The sequence below is a fragment of the Gymnoscopelus braueri genome (genome assembly GCF_963280865.1).
Source record: "Gymnoscopelus braueri genome assembly, chromosome: 18".
Taxonomy (NCBI): Eukaryota; Metazoa; Chordata; class Actinopteri; order Myctophiformes; family Myctophidae; genus Gymnoscopelus; species Gymnoscopelus braueri.
This window is the reverse complement of record NC_137618.1, coordinates 37,228,078-37,250,595: the sequence shown is the minus strand read 5'-3', so window position 1 is coordinate 37,250,595 and position 22,518 is coordinate 37,228,078. Positions and strand designations below refer to the sequence as shown.

General features: G+C 42.0%; 2 protein-coding genes across 2 annotated transcripts in view; one reads left to right on the top strand and one right to left on the bottom strand.

The window, feature by feature from the left end:
* Nucleotides 1-22,518, bottom strand: part of LOC308073344 (receptor-type tyrosine-protein phosphatase-like N) — a gene marked incomplete at its 5' end in the record, with an annotated part of 38,126 nt that overhangs the window by 6,249 nt on the left and 9,359 nt on the right. Inside the window, 16 exon segments of the mRNA XM_080412217.1 lie at nucleotides 4,326-4,403; nucleotides 4,498-4,580; nucleotides 5,622-5,763; nucleotides 6,388-6,648; nucleotides 7,104-7,313; nucleotides 11,430-11,494; nucleotides 11,931-12,010; nucleotides 12,828-12,914; nucleotides 13,662-13,942; nucleotides 14,528-14,562; nucleotides 15,758-15,880; nucleotides 16,062-16,220; nucleotides 16,634-16,841; nucleotides 17,271-17,406; nucleotides 17,567-17,687; nucleotides 18,540-18,650. Of these exon segments, the coding sequence (XP_080268343.1) occupies nucleotides 4,326-4,403; nucleotides 4,498-4,580; nucleotides 5,622-5,763; nucleotides 6,388-6,648; nucleotides 7,104-7,313; nucleotides 11,430-11,494; nucleotides 11,931-12,010; nucleotides 12,828-12,914; nucleotides 13,662-13,942; nucleotides 14,528-14,562; nucleotides 15,758-15,880; nucleotides 16,062-16,220; nucleotides 16,634-16,841; nucleotides 17,271-17,406; nucleotides 17,567-17,687; nucleotides 18,540-18,650 (2,180 nt within the window).
* On the top strand, nucleotides 35-3,304 carry LOC308106001 (E3 ubiquitin-protein ligase TRIM21-like). The gene is made up of 2 exons (XM_080456995.1): nucleotides 35-136; nucleotides 1,411-3,304. The coding sequence occupies exon 2, from the start codon at nucleotides 1,420-1,422 to the stop codon at nucleotides 3,061-3,063; it is 1,644 nt and encodes a 547-aa protein (XP_080313121.1). The 5' UTR covers nucleotides 35-136; nucleotides 1,411-1,419; the 3' UTR covers nucleotides 3,064-3,304.

Below are 22,518 nucleotides of genomic sequence, written 5' to 3'. Positions count from 1 at the left end.
AAAGTGTTGAGCAATGACATATCAAAACCAAAAGTAAAAACACAGCAGTAAGACGGAGGCAGGCAGAGCACATGTTCTCTACAAAAACTCCAAATCAATAGGCTTTTCAATAAACAAGAGTTAAAGACATTGACAGGTGAGCATATATATAAGATTTTCTATACAGAATACAGAACAAAAATGCATCATTTTAGTTCGCCTTGACATTGTTAGTGTTGTGGGTGCTGTGTGTGTGTGTGTGTGTGTGTGTGTGTGTGTGTGTGTGTGTGTGTGTGTGTGTGTGTGTGTGTGTGTGTGTGTGTGTGTGTGTGTGTGTCAGTGTTCATTTTTTACAGCAAATTCTGATTTAGTACGGTGCGTTTTAACAGCGGGCGATCAGCGGGCGATCAGGATAGTATTTTCCGGAAGTGCATTATATGTCTATGAGAGCCGGCGACTACTGGCGATAGGGCGAAGTGGGCGGGGGGGCGATGAAAGATGGATTTTCTTTATCTTTTGGACGATGTCGCCCGGGATCGCCCGAGAGTCGCCCGCTGTTAAAACGTACTAAAGTCAACAACACTGGTGTGTGTTAGCTGTAGAATACAACTCTCGTAGACGTATTTATGATTCTGACGTTTTCAATCTACGAGAGTTGTAGGGTTCACGCCCCATGGAGACAGGGACTTTCTGCACTATGCCCCGTAGACACTCCAAACATGTACAAATTGAAAATAAAGGTGCTTACCCCCAAGCTCCAAATGTTAATTGTCTCTACGCGGTAGTAGTTTAATGTAATAATCCATATCTTTCAATAAAGAAGTGTTTTAATGCCGTCTGTGGCCGAACGCCATTTTTTTCACCCCCGTTTACTTCCTGTTTACATTTAGTGTAATTCCGGGTTTCACCGGATGCGCCCCGTCACTACCGCCCATTGGGAACTTCCGACAGAATCGGCCACAAACGGCATTAAAACACTTCTTTATTGAAAGATATGGATTATTACATTAAACTACTACCGCGTAGAGACAGTTAACATTTGGGGCTTGGGGGTATTTTCAATTTGTACATGTTGGGAGTGTCTACGGGGCATAGTGCAGAAAGTCCCTGTCTCCATGGGGCGTGAACCCTACAACTCTCGTAGATTGAAAACGTCAGAATCATAAATACGTCTACGAGAGTTGTATTCTACAGCTAGGTGGGTGGTGTGTGTGTGTGTGTGTGTGTGTGTGTGTGTGTGTGTGTGTGTGTGTGTGTGTGTGTGTGTGTGTGTGTGTCTGTGTGTGTGTGTGTGTGTGTGTGTGTGTGCGCGTGCGTGCGTGTGGATAGAAGGTGCTGGCTGTACTTGGCGTAAATAGTCATTTTTATGAGTTTACCAGGTAAGAAATTTGCAAAACTAATAAAATTGACTTGATGTGCATGTTTTTTTAGAGTGTAGAAATGGCATCCGCAAGCAGTCTCCAGTCTGAAGAGCAGTTCCTGTGTTCTATCTGTCTGGATGTGTTCACTGATCCAATCACCACTCCATGTGGACACAACTACTGCAAAACCTGTATCACACATTACTGGGACAGTAATGATGTGTGTCAGTGTCCACTATGTAAAAGACAATTCTGTAAGAGACCAGATGTCTTCGTCAATACTTTTATTTTGGAGATGGCTGATCAGTTCAGGAAGTCGATGCAGTTGAAAGAAACTTCCAACACAAAGCAAGAAAATACGAAACTCAATGAAGTGTCCTGTGACGTCTGCACTGAGACCAAGCTCAAGGCCCTGAAGTCCTGCTTAGTCTGTCTGACCTCCTACTGTGAGAATCACCTGGAGCTTCATCAGAGAGTCACAGTGTTGAAACCACACAGACTAATTGACCCTGTAAAGAACCTGGAAGACATTGTGTGTAAGAAACATGACAGACCTCTGGAGCTGTTCTGTAAGACTGACCATGTGTGTGTTTGTGAGTTCTGCACTGAGTCAGACCACAAGTTACATCAAATTGTATCTCTGAAAGAGGAATGCGAAGGAAAGAAGGCTGAGCTGGGGAAGACAGAGGCTGAAGTTCAGCAGATGATCCGGGAGAGACAACTGAAGATTGAGGAGGTCAAACACTCAGTAGAGCTCAGCAAGAAAGATGCAGACAGAGAGATAGCAGACGGTGTGCAGGTATTCATTGCTCTGATCAGCTGTATTGAGAGAAGCCAGGCTGAGCTCATTGATGTGATTGAAGAGAAGCAGAAAACAACAGAGAAACAGGCTGAAGGCTTCATTAAAGAGCTGGAACAGGAAATCACTGAGTTGAAGAAGAAAAGCTCTGAGCTGAAGCAGCTCTCACAAACTGAAGACCACCTCCACCTCCTCCACAACTTCCCATCCATCAACACCGCTCCACCCACCCAGGACTGGACAAAGGTCAAAGTGTATCAGTCTTCACATGTGGGGACTGTGAGGACAGCTGTGGCTCAGCTGGAGAAGACACTGAGTAAAGAGATGGAGAAGAAACTGAGTGATGCTGAGATGAGGAGGATCCAGCAATATGCAGTGGATGTAACTCTGGACCCAGACACAGCTCAAAGCCATCTCATCCTGTCTGAGGATGGAAAACAAGTAAGCGATGGAGACATAAAGAAGAATCTCCCAGACAACACGGCAAGATTCCAGCGTGGTGTCTGTGTCTTAGGAAAACAAAGCTTCTCCTCAGGAAGATTTTATTATGAGGTTCAGGTTAAAGGGAAGACAGACTGGGATCTAGGAGTGGCCAGAGAGTCCATCAACAGGAAGGGACCAATCACACTGAGGCCAGACAATGGTTCCTGGACTATAAGTTTGCGAAATGGAAATGAGTACCATGCTAAAGCTGACCCTCCTGTCCGCCTCCCTTTAAGAGAGAAGCTCCAGAAAGTGGGAGTGTTTGTGGATTATGAGGAGGGACTGGTTGCGTTTTATGATGTGGAGGCCACAGTTCTCATCTACTCTTTCACTGACTGCAACTTCACTGAGAAACTCCATCCATTCTTCAGTCCATGTAAAAACAATAGTGGTAACAACTCTGCTCCTCTGATCATCTCTCCTGTCAATCACACTGATTAGATTAATCCTCTCCCTTTACATGAAGAGATGAGTTTTCATTTAAGACATCGGCTAGACTCTTTCAGAGCCAAGCCATCTAAGGAAGTGAATGGCCCAGTCTTGTTTTTTTTTCTCTGTAAAACAATTTACTTGTACAGAATACAAAGATTTGTACGTTTTTTCAATAAAGTAGAGAGGAATTGCCTTATATGTTACCATATTATAATGAGATGGAACATGTAGCCTATTAAAAAGAAAATGTGCAAATGACTGTCCCGGTGTTGTTTTTTATATACTAATGTATGTAAATGTACAAAAATCTAACAAATTAAAAATATTTTAATCTCATACACACAACTTGTTTAACATGGACAAAAACACATCACTGAGGAATATGTGTTCAATATTACACCACATGTTACTCAGACATTATATTCAGAATAATGTTTCACAAACATAATATGCACTCTAGACAAACTGCATTTTCTACTTATGTATGATAGATGGTAAATAACCTGTAGAGTCTGTAGTTCCCAAAACAAAGTTTTTTTGGGACCAAAGGCTTATAATACCCTATGCCACCCCATAGAATAGTCACAGCTGCTCCAATATGCCAAAAGGTACAAAGACTCTTTGTTTGTATTTATGGTACAATGGTACCATATACCATAATGTCACTGTCGGACACCTTGTATGTCCAAAAATATAACTTTTCAGGAAATGCACAAGCTCTTGTTAATACTTTTCATTGGTTAAATATTTATAAAACCCACAGCCCCTATTTTGGGCATGTCATCATAGGAGAATATCTTCCAAATTGTACTATCTCCTTCAAAAAAAGTTCTACAAGCTCACAACACTACGCATTGTGAGGTTGTAGATTGGCTACTTTTGATACTTTTGCATGACACTGTCATTATGACGCATGTAGGGCATGAATTCAACATGTAAAGTTGAAATATGGAGATACAAGGTTTCTGCCCGACAGTGATGATATACATCTACTAAACTCGGGACATGGTAGAGGGCAGTGTTGCCATGTCTGCTTATTATAATTTTCTCCCAAGATTTTATTTGAAAATAGCAGATCTACAAGCTCACAACGCGTCGCAATGAGACGCGTTGTGAACTTGTAGATCTGCTATTTTCAAATAGCTGATGTATATGTTTAAAGTGCTCATGTGGCCCATAGTCGCTTCTTTTGGGCTTGTTTTCCTAGACATGGTTGCTTGTTTCTCTCACAGAATCTGGCAACACTGGTAGAGGAGAGAACGTGTACTGACCTGCCAGAAATCAGCCACAGTGTGAGCCAAGGGTCCCTGGGTGGCAATGTAGCCTGTTAGGCGAGGGTCATGGTCAATCTTTAGATTAACAAGGAAAGAAGGATTAGTTGCTTTCTACATACTTTTGGTGACAGTGTAATTATAATAATATACTGTAATAATAATGCCTTACGATGTTGCTAGCATTGATGTAGTCCCCACTAACAAAGTTATTGGGGTTCTGTTCCGACTTCAGCTTGACCCGAGAGTGATCATCTGGAGAAAACAAACACATTGTTTAAGAGAGTGTAAAGGAATGAAAAGGTGTTATTTTGAGAAAGAATCATCACATTAAACATCTGAAGGCAGATTTTATTAGAGAGGATTATTACTTGTCCTGTTAACTTGAAACAGGTACACATATACATATAATTTATATACATATGGGGGCACATATATTTAATAATATAAATACACATTTTCATAATAGTCATGATAGTGTGTAAACAGGGTTATTATAGTTTGATTATTATATAGGCAGACAAGTGACATGTTGATGTGACCATCACTAGACATGTTATGATGTCTCTAGACCAGTGGTTCTCAAAGTGGGGCCTGGGGACCCCCAGGGGTCCTTGAAGTGGGATATTTGAAAATCTATAAACTCACAACGCGATACGTTGTGAGCTTGTAGATCCGCTATTTTCAAAAACTAGAGGTTCAGGCCTTGTCAGTCCTTGTCCCTTTTATGCCCATAGATGGAGGTCTCTGTATCTGTCAGTCCTTGTCCCTTGTATGCCCATATATGTACATCCCTGATGTCATCAGTATATGCCCATATATGGGCATGCCCCCTTTTGTGCCCATATATGGAGACGACTGATTTGTTTGCGCCTGATGCCATGACGACAAATTCAGGTTAGACAACACACTCCATATTTGGGCGTAGCTGCATTGGGAACTCCTTATATGGTTATGGCTGAGTCATGGTGATATGGTGGCCTGTCCTCCCTAAAGCCAATTTTATCATAGGAAATCTTGAAAAAATGAAAAAGAAAAAAATTGAATATTTCTAATTGGAGGTCCAAGGCCAAATTCATATACATTTGGGGTTAATCTCTCAAGACAGATTCAGAGCTCCAAAGGAAAAAAAACAGCAGAGGGCGCTGTTTTTTCCTTTTTTTTTACTATGGGTTCCCAGATTGATTTGGGGGTCCTTGACATGAAAAAGTTTGAGACCCACTGCTCTAGACTCCGTCCTTTGTGTGGATACAGAGACAAACAGGCACGGTAACCATGGTATAAGCAGATACTAACAGGGCAGAGAATGGGCGTGTCTGTTCTTTTCCATGTGGCTCTGGGCCATGGTGACTGCACAGGGCTCCGCCTGGTAGGAACACAGGGCCTCCCACTCCTTCTGCAGGCGGTCCTTGTTACGCAGGTGGTCCTCCATGTATGTCTGAGGGGAGACAGGACGCAATGGAGAAAAACTGGACAACGTACACACATCCTCAGTGTTAACCACATGAAGCGGGGGGAATCCCCCATCTACCGCTCAGAGCGGTAGATGTTTTATTCTCCCGTGCGGGAGACAAGGGTTTCAAATCTCGGGTGTTGCAGTGTCCTCTCCCTTGGGAGAGGAAGTGATATTTATGGATTGTTGCTTTAACTCATTAAAAGAGTGAGTGTTGACCCGTGTTGGTACATTTTTAGACATTCGTTTGTTTTAAAGCGGCACTGTGCAATATGTTTGACAAATGAATTGATAAGATAAAATACAAATACCTACCTCTTGCCATACTTTGCAACTTACACTAAAATAACAAAACAGATTCTAAAACTTTTGTTTTATTGGTTAGATATATCAGTGGTTCTCAAAGTGAATCACTAACATCACGATGTAACTGGGTGTGAGCTTGTACATCTGCCATTTTCAAAAATGTTTGGCAAAAATGTGAAAATATTAAGGGGTACGCGTCCAAACACATATGAATTTGGGGGTCCTTGAAAATGAAAAAGTTTGAGAAACACTAAGATATTATGAACTTTTTATGAGTGAGCTTTAATGCTGCGTTTTGCTCACCAGTATCATGTGACCAGTAGATATGTCCATGTTGGACTGAGCCGGCTCCTCGCTCCAGGAAGGGGTGGAGCTGTGGGTGGAGGAGGGGCTGTGCTGGGGCCCGTCGCTGAACTGGGAGGAGACGCTGCTGACGCGGGACGTGTCCGTCCCTCTTCGACCCCCTGCGCCCGCCGCCACGGCAGACCCCACCACGCTGCCCCCCACGCCGCAGTCCTGCCGGGACATGGAGGACTTGGACGCCATGTGCTGCCGACACAACTCCTGAACGGGAGACGACACAAAAGAAATGTATCAGATATCCCTCATTGAATGGTGATTAATAATTATGGACTGAAACGTTTAATGTGTTTTTTTTCGTTTTCTTTATGTATGTTTTTAAATGCATTGTTTTGATATGTGGACCCCCTAGCTATGCTTCTAATGGGGATCCCAACAAATAAACAACAACTGCCTTGAACCTTTTCTTGATGACCCAAACTAATTTGAATTTGGTCTCTCCTTTTCTTGACTCTAGCTTTAGAAAAAGGATAGGACACTTGCATTTAGAGATTCAGTAACATGTTCATACCAGCCAATTGTTCACAGATAGGCCTTTATAGACAGATTCAAACAGTAAACAATAACACAGCTGCCCTGAACACAGCTGGCAGGATGTTGACATGGGTTTCCATATGTTTCCTAGTAACAAACAAAGACTTGAAACCCTCATTGAATACCTGGTAGTCAAAATGTGTTTCGACTCCTCCCTCTGGTCCCAGACCAAGCTTGCCGTTGGCCAGTTGCTGGGCGTGGTGCCTGAGACAAGCGATGGCCATAGTCAATACCAGCACTCCTCCGACGACTGCCATGGAGACGAGGGTGATGACCGTTCCACTGGACCCCTGGGAAACCCGGGTGACCTGCGGGAGACCCTGTGCATCTGTCCTCTAGGAAGAGGAGGGCACAGGAAGTGATCTCATTAATAGGTTCTCACTTTGGCAAAATGATTAACTCTTTTCTCCACACAACTTCATACAAGTTGAGGAGCGATAGAGGAATAGAACAAAAATATGAGGGTCATATGATTTTGCCATGTTAAAGGTGAAATTGTCCAGAATACATGAATTAGGATACCCAGTACTTCAACTTTTTAAGTTGTTTTTTTACCCCGTAAATTAATGCCCTAGATCGTCATACTACAGTGTCACACAACACATGTGCAAAAAGTATTTTTGATATGTTTTTAAGTGAAAGTAGTTAAGTCTGTCTGTGGATCTTTGGACAAATATTTAACAAATTAAAAGTATTAACAAGAACCAATAGCTTCAATAGCTTTTGATTTTAATTTTTTATTGGAGGATAAACCCCTTGAGATGCATCATCTCGTCTTCCAGGGGGTCCTCAGGCACAACATACAAACAATGACAAAAAAAAAAAAATCACATAACATTCAAAAATAACAACAACAAAACATACACACGAGGGCTCTCACACCATCCCAGACCAATCTACCTCTGTTACACATGTCATCTAAAAAACTGAAAATAAATAAATGAGAAAATAACAATTTTCTCATTACACAATTTTGAGACAAAACAACTTCCTGTTATATCTGACACACATGCAACGCATGTATGCTACCCTCTAATTTCCACTTCCTAGTAAGATAAGATTGTATTAATGCCAGAGGGGTTATGTTCCTTTCAATGGCCTGCTATTGCCTTATCCCTCTCCTTATCTGACCATGTTCCTGTCTTTGTGTAAACAAATACTATGCTATCACCTTCTCTAGCTACTGTACACTCATAGGCGGCGGGTAATGAAGGCTAGGGTAGGCTAAGCCTTCCCAAATGTTATGCTGGGAAATTCTGGGAATTGTGCAAATTATAATATATGTGCGCGGCATTATTTAGTTAATTTTTTGATAATAAATCTGTCAAATCAGGCAAAAATATGAATTAAATAACCTAACCCTAACCTAACCCTAACCCTATAACCGAAATAAAGTAACCAAAAACCAAAAATAAACTAACATAATCCGCCCAGAAACCGCAATTTTTTGCGCACGCACGCGCGCTTCGATTGTGGCGCTCCATTTTGGCCGACCCCCAGCCTTCACAATTGCCAAGCTCACCCGCCGCCTATGTGTACACTCTGAACTGATACTGTATGTTCCCTTAAAAACTAAATGACACATTAAACTAACAAGCCAGTAGAACAACACTACCAACAAAGGCATTTGAGCAGGGACAAGAATATTGATCCGATGGCCCGCAAACAAGTACTAGCCAAATGAATTGGTTTTATGAATGGATTACCTCTCAACTGTACAGTGAAGCAGTAAACACCAGAATGACTAGAAATCATCACTTTGCCTTGACGTTGGCACAAATGCTTGTTAGAAACCTTTACAAATGAGGCTCAAGGTGTGTAAAACAGAAACATTTGTTTGAACTAAAAGATCATCACAGCTTGAGACATGACTGAAGCATAAAAGAAAATAAAGTAAGAGTACCTAATTTCTTGTTACTCTTACAATACTAAGTAAATGTACTTAGTTACTTTCCACCACTGATAAATGCCATTAGATGGCTGTATCATATTCCAGCTTGTCTGTGCACCAGAACCTAGTCCATTTCTCTTGTATGAGTTTATTATTTAACCCTATGGTTGGGACTAAACTCATTCATGCAAGCACACACACGTGTAGAGCCTTATAATTAGAGAGATCGTTCTTCAGCCATGTCCCTCTGCTAACCATATTCACAGGCATGCTAACAATTAGCAGCCCCCTGCACACGCAGGCATGCACGCACCCCCCCCCCCCCACACACACACACACACACACACACACACATATATATATATATATGTATATATATATATATAATAAAGTAGCAAAAAAAGCAAATTTAATATTTACATTTCTTTCTTTAGTATCCATATAAAGGTAATGGTTTCCATCTTAGATGATCACAGTATGACATCAAACAGGACTATGTCAATACCGGCTAAGATGACGTTCTGATAAATATCACACGTACAAATGTAATCGTTCTCAGGCAGGTTGATCCCAGTACAAAGCTGACTTCCCGTGTCTCTTTGTGTGTGTGTGTGTGTGTAGGTGTGTGTGTAGGTGTGTGTGTGTGTGTGTGTGTGTGTGTGTGTGTGTGTGTGTGTGTGTGTGTGTGTGTGTGTGTGTGTGTGTGTGTGTGTGTGTGTGTGTGTGTGTGTGTGTGTGTGTGTGTGTGTGTGTGTGTGTGTGTGTGTGTGGAGATAATGATAATGGGAGTAATGACGCCTGTGACTGTTGTCATAGCAGCCGGAGTGGGGGGTTTGGAAAAGATCAGGTGCCATGGCAACCGGTGGAATGCTATGGGATGTCGCCTTGGTGATGTGCAGTGGCCACTTGCACTCCAGGTGGCAGAGACACACACACACACACACACACACACACACACACACACACACACACACACACACACACACACACACACAAACACCTACGCACTAACATAATTTGCCATTATAAAGCCCAGTGGACAGAAGGAAACCCACAGCAGTGATATAAATGTCATGCCTCTTCTGCCCTGCCAGTTCTGCTGTGAGCACAACATCAAGGTTAACGTTTATCCACAATCCACAACCAAAGGAGAACAAAAATAAAACCCACAATGACCAACATTCCATCAAAGTCAACCATTTGAATATTAGCTGTGCTAACCAGAGATTAAATGTACAATATGTAGATTTTTGCCATTCAACACAGTAAAAAAGGTGTGTTTATTTTACTCTGAGAGGATACGAATGGAACCAAATGGCCCTTACAACCACACACACACGCGCGCGCGCGCGCGCGCGCGCGCGCGCGCGCGCGCACAACACACACACACACACACACACACACACACACACACACACACACACACACACACACACACACACACACACACACACACACACACACACACACACACACACACACACACACACACACACACACACACACACACACACACACACACACACAGATTAGCACCTGCTAGGCAGTGGCTTGTCTTTCAAACAGAAGAACACGATCTTGCTCATTAAGCACATCATCATCACACATAATAATTAGTCCTCCTTGCTCACCAGCGTTGTTCAGTTTGCCATACCATATGCAGTTTCATATGCAACACTACAATGCACTACGTTTACTGAGGCACACAGTAAAAGCGCTAGGGAAAGTGCTACTTTCACTCTGAGGGTGTACAAATTTAACCAAAGGTCTATTTGATGACATTTGTACAGTCTCAGATTTCAGATTAACACTCAGGATTTTTTAGTGCACTATAATGTGCTGATGCTCTAAAAGCGGCATCATGGCACAGGTATCAAACCACAGCAGTACAACTCACCACGTCTAAGACGGACCCTCATCCTCTCTACTCCCGGTGCTCTGTGGAGTCTAAGCAGTTCACTCCGTATCCAGTCATCTAGACCTGACTACACAGAATTCTGCCTCTGAGTTCAACATAAGGTATAGTTGCAAGACCCTCTGCCACTCCAGGTTTATGCATCTGTACTGAATCTTCAAACAAGTCACCCTAAAGTCGCCAACCTATGACCGAGAGACTCCAGCACCATGTGGATCTGTACAACACGCATGGCTGAGTGACTAGAGAGGGGCTAGCTCGTGAAACTATTTTCTGCGAAGAAAGCGTGAGAGCCTGGCCAGCTAAAGCCCACCCGACCAGAGTAACAAGTGAAAGAGAAAGGAAGACGTGCATGAAGACAGGCATGATTTATCTTTGTGTTTCCCTGACAACTGCACCATATGAAGCCAGAGGGAGAATTTGGGAGGGCAGGGATCATATTCACACAGTTTCCCACCCAATGAGCAAAATGACCGATATGTGAAAACTGTCAATGAAATGTGTGTGTGCGTGTGTGTGTGTGTGTGTGTGTGTGTGTGTGTGTGTGTGTGTGTGTGTGTGTGTGTGTGTGTGTGTGTGTGTGTGTGTGTGTGTGTGTGTGTGTGTGTGTGTGTGTGTGTTTGCGTGCTGCGCGTGTTTGTGTACCTCTCCAACACCAGTCTGTACGATCTTCAGGCCAGTCTCAGATTCCAGGAAGTTCTTCTCAGATACTGTAAATAAAATAAAACCATAAGCAAACAAACACAAATAACTGACATATATTGTTTTTGTTGTTTTGAGGTATGAAAAATAGAAAACTTTTTCAATTGTGAGTCATTTGAGTTTCATCTCTCCATCCTAGTTGACAGGCAGAGGGCCATCACCGTCCTTTGAGTCAACAGTCAGATGGCTGACATTTCACTGTTTCACCAAACACATTGTGCTGCACGGTCTGACCTCTCTGAGTGTGTGTGGGCGTGCACACATTGTCAGACCTCTCTGAGTGTGCACAAATGAGAGACAAAAAGCATACAACTTTGTATGTGTGGGTGTGCATGTTTTGTCGTGCATACAGTATCTGGATTTGTGTTAGAGAGACAGTGTGAGTGAGTGTGTGAGTGTGCGTGCGTGCGTGTGTGCGTGCGTGCGTGCGTGCGTGCGTCTCACCAGCTTTAGCAGCCACCTCTGCAGCAGTCATGTTCTGTTCGTTCTGACGGATACGAAATGTCAACGCAGGACCCACCACACTGGAGACACACGTGCACGCACACACACACACACACACACACACACACACACACACACACACACACACACACACACACACACACACACATCTAACTGATGTCACAAAGATATACCTTCTATAGCCTTGTCAGGACATTTGGGTGCTATGTAGCACACATAGTTAAGTCACTTAACCATATTAACCTATTCTGGGCCGAAAATTCTGCAAAAATAGCTGCTCTACAAGCTTACAGTGGGTCACAAAACTACTACTAGAAGTAGTGGACCTACTGTAGTATAGAGCCCTGTCTCACCCAGGATTTGAACCTGAGTCAATTTCTGCCAACAAGGCATCCACACTTGGTAAGGGGAGATACTGCAATATGAGCTTCAGGCAGTATTACTTGTCAGCCAGTGGGTGTCATACCCTACACACCAAGGTTTAAATGTCTCAATGGAAGAGTAAGGAGACCACCTCGATTGGTCATACTGTGTAAATATAATGTATTTTATTATAATATTCCACTGGCATATTTTTCACAATAACCATTCCACATGAATTTCTCTAAATATTTTTTTGTGGTCGTGAGTGCCCCAACATTCGTGCCAAAAGTATGACTTTAATAATCATAATTCATTCAAATAAGTTCTGTATTGCAGCTTCAAAGGCACTCCCTTAAGCTTACACCATTGTGCAAGGGTGCCGCTTGCCAAACAATAATTAGCAATAAAGAATTGAATTGCTGACACCTTTGTTAGCTTGTAGATCAGTTCGACACTGTCATACTACAGAGTATAAATGAGATGATAATTTACACAAAATGGCAGTGATGTTACCTGATGTTGATGAAGCTACTGGTGGTCAGATGTATTTTACCGGCTAGCTGCTCCAGCAGTTTGACTCCATCATACAGTGACAGAGGTCTAGAAGAGGACAGGAAAATCTTTGTTAACATACTGTACGCATTCTCCTCAAAGTCAGCCTTCAGAATAGGGGTGCAAGCGTTAATCGAAGTAATCGATTTAACCAATTATATATATAAAGAATATATAATTGCTAACATACTGACATGCCTATATATGGGTGTCGGTCTTGTTTATAGTTATGTCTGACTCATAGTGACATGCCTATATATGAGCGTATTGGGTTTGTTTATCTGATCAAAAAATAATCAATAGAATAATCGCTAAGAAAATAATCGATAGATGCAACCCTACTTCAACAATAAAGCAGAATGGATGAAGTTTTTCACAGGACTTCAATCATCATCAAACCATTTGACATTTCTAAATGCCAACAGTCATGCCAACTAACATCACTTTGACCTTGGATTGTTGATAAAGAGCATGTCAGAACAGCTGTCTGACAGGAGAAATTATATTACTACAGTAATAGCATTATAGTGCTATCAAATGGTTTGATGATGATTGAAGTCCTGTGAGGAAACTTCATCAATTTTTACTCTCTCACATAGGCCTCACCTATGTGAGAGAGTAAAAATGTATGCGTTATCAAAAACTTTCTACAATTTTCCAAATTCCAGATCTACAAGCTCCTACACATTGTGATGCAATGCGTTGTGAGTTTGTACATTGGCTATTGTCGGTTCCAAGTCTAGGGCTTAAGTGGTTAAAAGGAATAAAAAAGATTGAAACGGTGTGAGTGCTCACCTCTGGTTGGTGACTATGTAACCATACTCCTCTTTGATTCCAGGCCCCTCATCCGGTGGCAGCCCCTGGTCCTTCAAGACTTGCCCAGCCTCTGCAGGGACCGCCTGGGGTGGTTGAGGGTGGACAGAGGGTGCTTTGCTGGGACTCTTGGCTGGCGCTGGTGCTGGAGCTGGAGCTAGCATAGTGGAGGTGGCGGGCGGTACATCAGCAGCACCACTTGGCGCAGCGGCAGGCTTTGCTGCTGGCACACTGGACACTTTGTCTGTCTTTAACAGCTGGGTCTGTGAAGAGGCAGGTGACTTGTCAGCAGTGGTGGAAAAAGTACTCAAGTGTTTTACTTGAGTAAAAGTATCAATACTGCAATGTAGAAGTACTCTGTTACAAGTAAAAGTCTGGAATTCAAAATTTACTTGTGTAAAAGTACAAAAGTATTGGTATCAAAATGTACTTAAAATACCAAAAGTAAAAGTACTAAAATGTTTGAAAATAGCAGATCTACAAGCTCACAACGCGTCACGATGCGACGCGTTGTGAGCTTGTAGATCGGCTATTTTCAAATAGCCTAGGTATAAAATAGGGCTGAAGTGGTTCATGTATGTTTTATAATATAATCATTTATATCTGCAAAGTAACTAGTAACTAAAGTTTTCAAATAATTGTAGTGGAGTAAAAGTACAATATTTGCCTCTGAGATGTAGTGGAGTAGAAGTATGGACAATTGGAAATACTCCAGTAAAGTAAAAGTACCTCAGATTTGTACTTAAGTACTTGAGTAAATGTACTTAGTTTCTTTACACCACTGCTTGTCAGCGTGACAAGATGGCGAGTGCGTCATCGACAGTGTTCAAGATGGATGCCATGCTTACCTCTTTGAGGGATATGAGGTCTTTCTCATATGGATCTGAAAGGTCAGACAGACATCACTATCATCATGCTGTAGTGTCATAAAACATAGAAAAACTAAATGCAATTACAAAGTGATTTATTTTATTCCTCTGCAAGAAAGTGGGTCAAGGCCAAGGTCATGAAGAACATCAATATTATTATTTGAATATAGCTGTGCCAAAATAGTCCAAGTTAATTCAAAGTAAGAACAAAATCTTCTTCATTATATCTCTGGGCTATACAGTAATCCTATCCATCGAAGATTGTTAGGTTTTAAAGTTTCGGGGGTCAAGGTCATTAATCGAAGGTCATCAATCAATGTTAAAATATTTTCTACTATAACTTGAAAAAACGTCTCGACATTTTTACTATTATTGACCAATAGCAACTCACATAATTATGGTCTTTAATTTTGCAACAAGACCTTTGACCTCAAGTGACTTTGAAAGGTCATTCTCTTGGTCACTGGTTCTTTCAAGGTCAACTAATGCCCCAACAAAAAGCTAGAGCTCACCAGTATTAGTTTTATTTAAAGGGGGAGGAGTTTGTTGTATCTAGTACCACTTAGCCCACTGGTTACCAAATAGTGTGCCAAGGCACAGTGGTGCGTTGTGAGAAATATCCAGGTGTGCATTGGGATTTTGTGACAACCACACATTATTATTGCAATATATACAACTATACAAAAGTTATGATTTTAGTTTCTTACTACTACTACTACTACTCATTATAGCTTTTTATAGCTTTTTTTCTTTTTCTTGTTCTATTACAAAATACTCAAAATAGCCGAACTACAAGCTCACAACAATGCGTTGTGATGTGTTGTGAGCTCATAGATCAGCTATTTTTGCTGAGAATACAGGTGTGCTTTGAGATTTTGCCATGCCCATTGCCTTGGGCACGCAAAGTTTCAAAACAAAACCACTGGTCCAGCCAGTATCACAGAGAAAGCACTCACTTCCACAGCTACCACAACAATGAACATGAAGCCTTTTAGAGATGTAGTTCCATCAAAGTCATCCTTTTAAATAGTACCCGTGCGTGCTAACCAGAGATGAAATGTACAATACATTGATTTTGACATGCAACACAGCAAAAGTCCATTATGTGTACACTCGCATAGTGAAATCAACACTCAGGATTTGACATTCAACGTGGCAGACAAGACTTGCACGGAATAAATGTGTGAATGGGGACTTCCACCACTGTACCTGTGTTGTCAGCCTGAATGAGTTGCAGTATGAGGGCCAGCCTGTACAGCTGCTGGGGGCTCAGTTCTGTGGGCTTGACTCCATACCTCTCCAACACCTTGTACATCCTCTGTTGCAAGTCATCTGATACACAACAGTACATCCATTCATATCTGGGCTGCCTTTATGCTGTCCAGTTGTTTTGTGTTAAAAAGCAAACAACACTATATCCATTTGAATGTGCCAAAACCAGAATGGGGCTTGAGTAAAAGCATATGGGCAAAGTAAATGACACACATCATGAACACATAACTGTATCTCTCACCGTCGTTGAGTGCAGATACAGGGCTGTAGTCTTGAGGAATCTTCTTATGCTGAGGCTGGGGCGGCTGTTTGGCTGCAGAACCAAGTCTCTCCTCTAGGGTGTAGTCTTCCACATAGTCAACTGGCAACTCCAGTTCCAGGTCCTCATAGTAAGGCAGGCCTGCTCACAGCATAATGGCAAAGGCTGTAGTTATCTCTCTCTCTCTCTCTCTCTCGCTCTCTCTCTCAGACGGACGGACAGACAGACAGACAGACAGACAGACAGACAGACAGACAGACAGACAGACAGACAGACAGACAGACAGACAGACAGACAGACAGACAGACAGACAGACAGACAGATAGACAGATAGACAGATAGACAGACAGATAGATAGATAGATAGATACTCATATATCTTACTGTCTAGCTTTCATGTAATTCTCTTTTTTACATTTAATTCATATTCATCTCATGCAAAAACATTTTTACTGTTGTGCTAGTATCTAATTCATATTCATGTCTTTAATGTTATCAAACAGAAACTATTCTTCAAAGCTAGTGTTATGAAGGTGTCTAGAACTCTAGATTCACCTGCAGGTGTCAGGGGAGCTGGCCCTCGTTGGCGATAGGAGGGCTGTGCAGATGCCAGGTACACAGACATGGCTTCCTGCAACAACTGCCTCTCACGCTCCCGCTCTCTCTGATTGGTCTGGGACCGTGATGGGGGCCGGATATAGCTTCCTCCTCCTCCTCCTCCAATGGGATGAAGGGATCTCTCTACCTCATCCTGGTATCTGTGCTATGACAGATAGAGAGAGGCATTTGGATGGTACGGTGATGTGTGCGTGCGCGCATGGATGGATTAACATGACCAGGGTGCCAATTTTATCAAATGTAAATGTACAAAACATTTACCGTAAACAATTTCATTATCATAATCCATTTCAAAATCATTCCTATAGCTATTACAATATGTATTATTTTTACTCCAACGATGTATTAGAATTATACATCTTAAGGCCAAAGTTCCCCCAATGGCTCCAGGGCCCTGGGCCCAGTTTGCCCAATGCGTTAATCCGTTACTGTGTCTATGTTTGTAACTGTGTTACAAACACTTATATAAAAAAACACTTATGGATGCATTCGACTCGTCCACGTGTGTACCTTTGCCTTTGTTCAATCGTGTGTGTGTGTGTGTGTGTGTGTGTGTGTGTGTGTGTGTGGGTACCTGGTGATATGCGTATGGGTCCATGGAGGCAGCGTGCATGCGTAGCGGGGACTGAGGAGGCTCGACAATCATATAGTCCAGATAGCTGTCAGGAGGAGGCCCTGACTTGGAACTGTGGTGGTTGTGCTGTTTAGACCTGGCAACGCAGAACAAGAACGGGTAAGGAAAGAGTGAGGAAGGGGAAGCAGGGTTAAGAAAGAGCAAGGAAGGGGAGAGTGGATGGCTGGATGGCTGGATGGGCACTGTATGTATGATTCACATCTTATTTTAGTTGATTAAAATGTTCATGGCCTTACTGAGGGGAAGAAGAGGATGTGGAAGATGCAGAGTTAGGCTTGGAAGGGCGTGTGGTGTGGGGAACTCTCTTCAGCTCCTTGGATACAATGTACTGGGTGATGTCATCCTGCCAGGACAGACCTACACACACACACACACACACACACGCACACATACACGCACGCACACGCGCACACACACACACACACACACACACACACACGCGCACACGCCCACACACACACACACACACACACACACACACACACACACACACACACACACACACACACACACACACACACACACACAATAATCGCGCAATTAGTTTTGCATAATCGTCATAATCGTTTCCATGTTGAAAAATTTTCATAGAAAATGTAAATTGTCTCACACAAATAATATTGCGATTAACGATTTAATGGTGTTTTTGGCATTGAACTTTGGAACATTATGAATAAAAAATGTATTTCTGTTTGCCTTTTAGGCTTCGTAATCAATAATTGCACAGGGCAGATATGACAAATAACTTAAATCGGCAACTTATATGTTGTAACTTTGAGGTTTGTTTCAAATGTAAAGTGCAATACAAATAACATTTATTACTATTATTAACCGTGACAGCCCTACTGATTGAGAATAAAAGACGGAGAGGGAAACAGAGAGCTGTGTGACATCAATACTCCTTCAACATCTCAGTGGAGTTCCAGACCTTGTCAGCAGCCTGCTTTCATGAAGCCTCCAGGGGAACTGGGGGAGGTTGCAGCCAGGAACCACACATTCACTTCTACTTCTAAAAATATATTATATCATATAATATATAGAAATCATACTGTATAAACTTATTTTTTAAGAGTAAGCCTTGAGTGATTCCCACATAACACCATATGAACCACATTAACCCTGGTGCCATGAATTTAAGGTTCTGTGGGGTGATTAATCGATAGAAACAAAAGTCATTTTGGGGGTGAACTATCCCTTTAAGAACCTCACCTTTTAACATGAGCTGTTTGAGGACCTCCTGCATCCTCTTCAGAACTGGAACAGTCACCTGATAATGGACCTGGTCCTGCTTTGAGGTCCGACACTGACCGAATAGCCCATCTGAAACACACACACACACACACACACACACACGCGCACACACACACACACACACACACACACACACACACACACACACACACACACACACACACACACACACACACACACACACACACACACACACACACACACACACACACACACACACACACACACACACACACAGACACACACACACACAGTGCACATTAGTATAATTTATGTCATTGTTCTGAAACATTATAATTGTAGTCTTTATTTTCACTAGCCTACTCGGGAACAATGCACGACGAGAATGATTCAAGTTGGAAATGCATGCTCGACCCGGTTATGCAATACCCGTTGTTCCCATGGTGAGAGTACCCATTTTCACCCGTCACCCATATATGGGGATATGCGGTTCAATCGATATATTTTGGAGATGCGTTGATCCGACCAAAATCAAGCCCTCGCGTCCTCGGCGATAAGCAATACTCGACGCCCGGCACGGCACTCCCTTGGGTCGCCAGCGGCACGCGCGGCAAGTTTGAAGTCGGTCGGGCGGACGGTACTCGAGATATTTGAACTACAGACGTACGGACGTACAGAGATTTCGCACATTAACAATAGAAATTGTCGTGTCTAGCATCTGGTCAAATTCCTCCCACACGTCAAGTTTTTGTGTTACTTTTGTTTGGTGCTGAGCATAACACAACACACGTATTACAATATCTGCAAATAGTCATGACTAATATCTCTAGCCTACACTAGTTAGTCATAGTTTCTGATTAAAATCCCACTCTTTATGATCTGGTTCTGTTTTGGTATTTCTCTTTAGGTTTTTGAACCAGCAGGTGGCGCTCTAACAACCAACATCATGATTTGAATTGTTCTTAAAGGCATACTAGGTAACGTTTTCAACAAAACTAAAGTTAAATTGTATATCTTTTGTGAGTGGCAAAAGTTTCACAACACCCACTCCATGAATTTCACCCCCGGAAGCCTTTTATTTATATATTTTCTATTGAACGTGGACTGGGGGGACTTTCCCGGGGAAATGACGTCATCTGGCCGGAAAACGGAGGTGGAAATGCACTGGTTTCCTGTTTGGCCAGAATTTGCATTGTACAACTTTAAAGTTATACAATGCAGAATCCCAAATAACGATTTTTAGCAACCTCTGCTGGTCACTACCGTCACTGCATACAATTTCCGTAATCCTCGATTACCCACAATTCCATTCGTTTTCACCGGAAGCCGGAAGCGTTTCAAAAAGCGATCTTTTAATTGTTTTATACTATCTACGGATCGTTTCTCTTAGCCAGTGGAGCATTAGTTACCATGAGCTGTGCTTTCTTTTTCTGTTCTTTTTCGATCTTCTAATCCTACATTCTCTTAACATCAGCGTGAGGTTCCTTTTAGTTATTACCGCGATAGTTCCTGGCCAAACAGGAAACCGTTGCGGTAGTTCCTGGGGACGTCGGCCACGACGTCATGACGTTGGCCAGGAACGTCATTTCCCCGGGAAAGTCCCCCCAGTCCACATTCAATAGAAAATATATAAATAAAAGGCTTCCGGGGGTGAAATTCATGGAGTGGGTGTTGTGAAACTTTTGCCACTCACAAAAGATATACAATTTAACTTTAGTTTTGTTGAAAACGTTACCTAGTATTACTTTAACAGCTCTGCTGTTCTTCTAATTCCTCTTCTTTTGTTTTGTTAGTTGAAGTGTGAAACTACTGTAATGAGCTAGATGAGTCTGTTTACTATTTGACTCTGTATACTATACAGGATGTGTACTGTATGTGAAAATAAAGATCAAAGAAGGCTTGCTTGATTTTAAATCCCCCAGCGGTGCAGACAATATAAAGGAAAGAAAAAACAAAGGCACTAAACAATTTTTTTTTTCTTTGAGCAAGGCAAACAAATGACTAATGTGTCGCCTCTCAGGTCTTCATCAGTGTCTACTCTATACAGTATATGTGTCGGTTTGTTTTGTGGCCCTTACGGGTCCATTTGGTTCCATTTGTACAGGTGATAAGAGATGCAAATTTTTTAACACCATCCAAATACACCAGTCACATATCTATATAATGCAGATGGCGTTGTGAGACATAGAGGGTTTGGGGGGTAAAGTACATCTGAAAAGGCCCCCCCTTCAGCTCCGAGTTTTTCCACACTGAGACCTCAATGAGCCGAGAAAATGAGATGTATTCCCAGACTGAAATGGAGTACAAGACGGGATTTTTTGGTGCATCGATGAATCACCACTAGACAGCCCCTAGCAGCCAAACAGCACACACAGCTAAATCTACCATAATGGTTTTATTGTCCATAATGGTTTTATTTTTTGTAATGGTTCCTGCTGTGAAGATACATACATCTTCTGTCTGCACAGTATAACATTCTGAGAGTGTAAATGAACCTGCAGTGGCATTACAGGACCATCATTTCTGTGTTCTATTTTGATTCCTTCGGTGACACAGAAGTGTTACCTCTGCCGTGTAACTTATTATTTCCAGGTCAATGTTGAGGGGAGCAAAGTAAACACACACACACACACACGCACACACACACACACACACACACACACACACACCGTGTAACCGACACAGTACTGAGTCACAGTCTGCAAATGTCCAAAGGAGACAGAGGCAAAAACACACAGAGGCAAAAAAGTAATTTTTTATCTAAATCATTGATTCTCAACATTCTTAATCTTAAGGATAAGATTGCTTTATTTTATTTATGTATTTATTTGTATCTCTGGCACCCCACACTGAGAACATTTTGTATTGTTAGGAATAATTGTATTCTTTACTGTATGTACTGTACTGTAGGTAGAGAGATTACAGTGAAACTCTCATCGAAATAAGCCATTCCTGTACGTTCTCTTTATGCATTTGCTTTCACATGTAATGATGGTGAAGATGAACTATCAATCATTTATGTGGGGACCCCCTGGAACCCCCTCAAGGACCCCTAGTGCCCAGACCCCACGTTGAGAACCACAGATGTACACTTCTATACAGATGCTGGTTCATATTCAGTTATTCAACTCATGTGTGCCTGGGTCGCAGACCCATTTTTATGGGCCACGACTAAATATCCCTTTATTTTTTTGTTTCCTACATTCTGTTTTTAATTATTATTTCAAAAGATTTTCAAAAATGTCCCACTAAATCTTTTTATACAATTGTTTTTAAAATTAAATAAAACAATCAAAGTAATGTCATGAATTTAAAAAAAAATCCCTTTTAAGAAATAGTGAAAATAGCAGATCTACAAGCTCACAACACATCACATCGTGACATATTGTGAGCTTGTAGTTCGGCTATTTTCACTACTTTGGGTGCCGGGGAGACATCCCATTAATTTTATGGGTCTCGAGCTAAAAAGTTTGGGAACCACTGTTCTAGACAGCCTTTATTTAGCCAGGCAGGTGAATCAATTACTGACCGCCCAGTAATGAGCCACTCCATTGAATTAGCACATCTTTCTTTCTTTCTTTCTTGTATGTATGTATGTATTCTATCTACGGTATCTATCTATCTACGGTATCTATCTATCTATCTATCTATCTATCTATCTATCTATCTATTCATTTTTCATTGTTTTGCAGTGAATGTGAGTGTTAATAGTAAACCTTGTCCCCCTGGGACTGAGTGAAGACTGAGTCAGGTCTAAGAATAGCTAAAACAGAGGTGAGATGAAGGAGGAAGGAGGAAGAACAGAAGATTAATGGAAAGGAGCGCAGGGTGCTGAACAGCCAGAGCGGATTGCAACTATTTCTGTCCGGGTTACACTTTGTTGCGTGCCAGTGTCGCACGTCATACATGGCTGATCTACATGTTCACAACGCAGTGAAATGCGACACGTTGTGAACTTGTAGATCGGCTGTTTTCG

Bases quoted from the DNA above. Each gene is read 5' to 3' on its own strand.
- LOC308106001 (XM_080456995.1), top strand. From the start codon at position 1,420: ATGGCATCCGCAAGCAGTCTCCAGTCTGAAGAGCAGTTCCTGTGTTCT.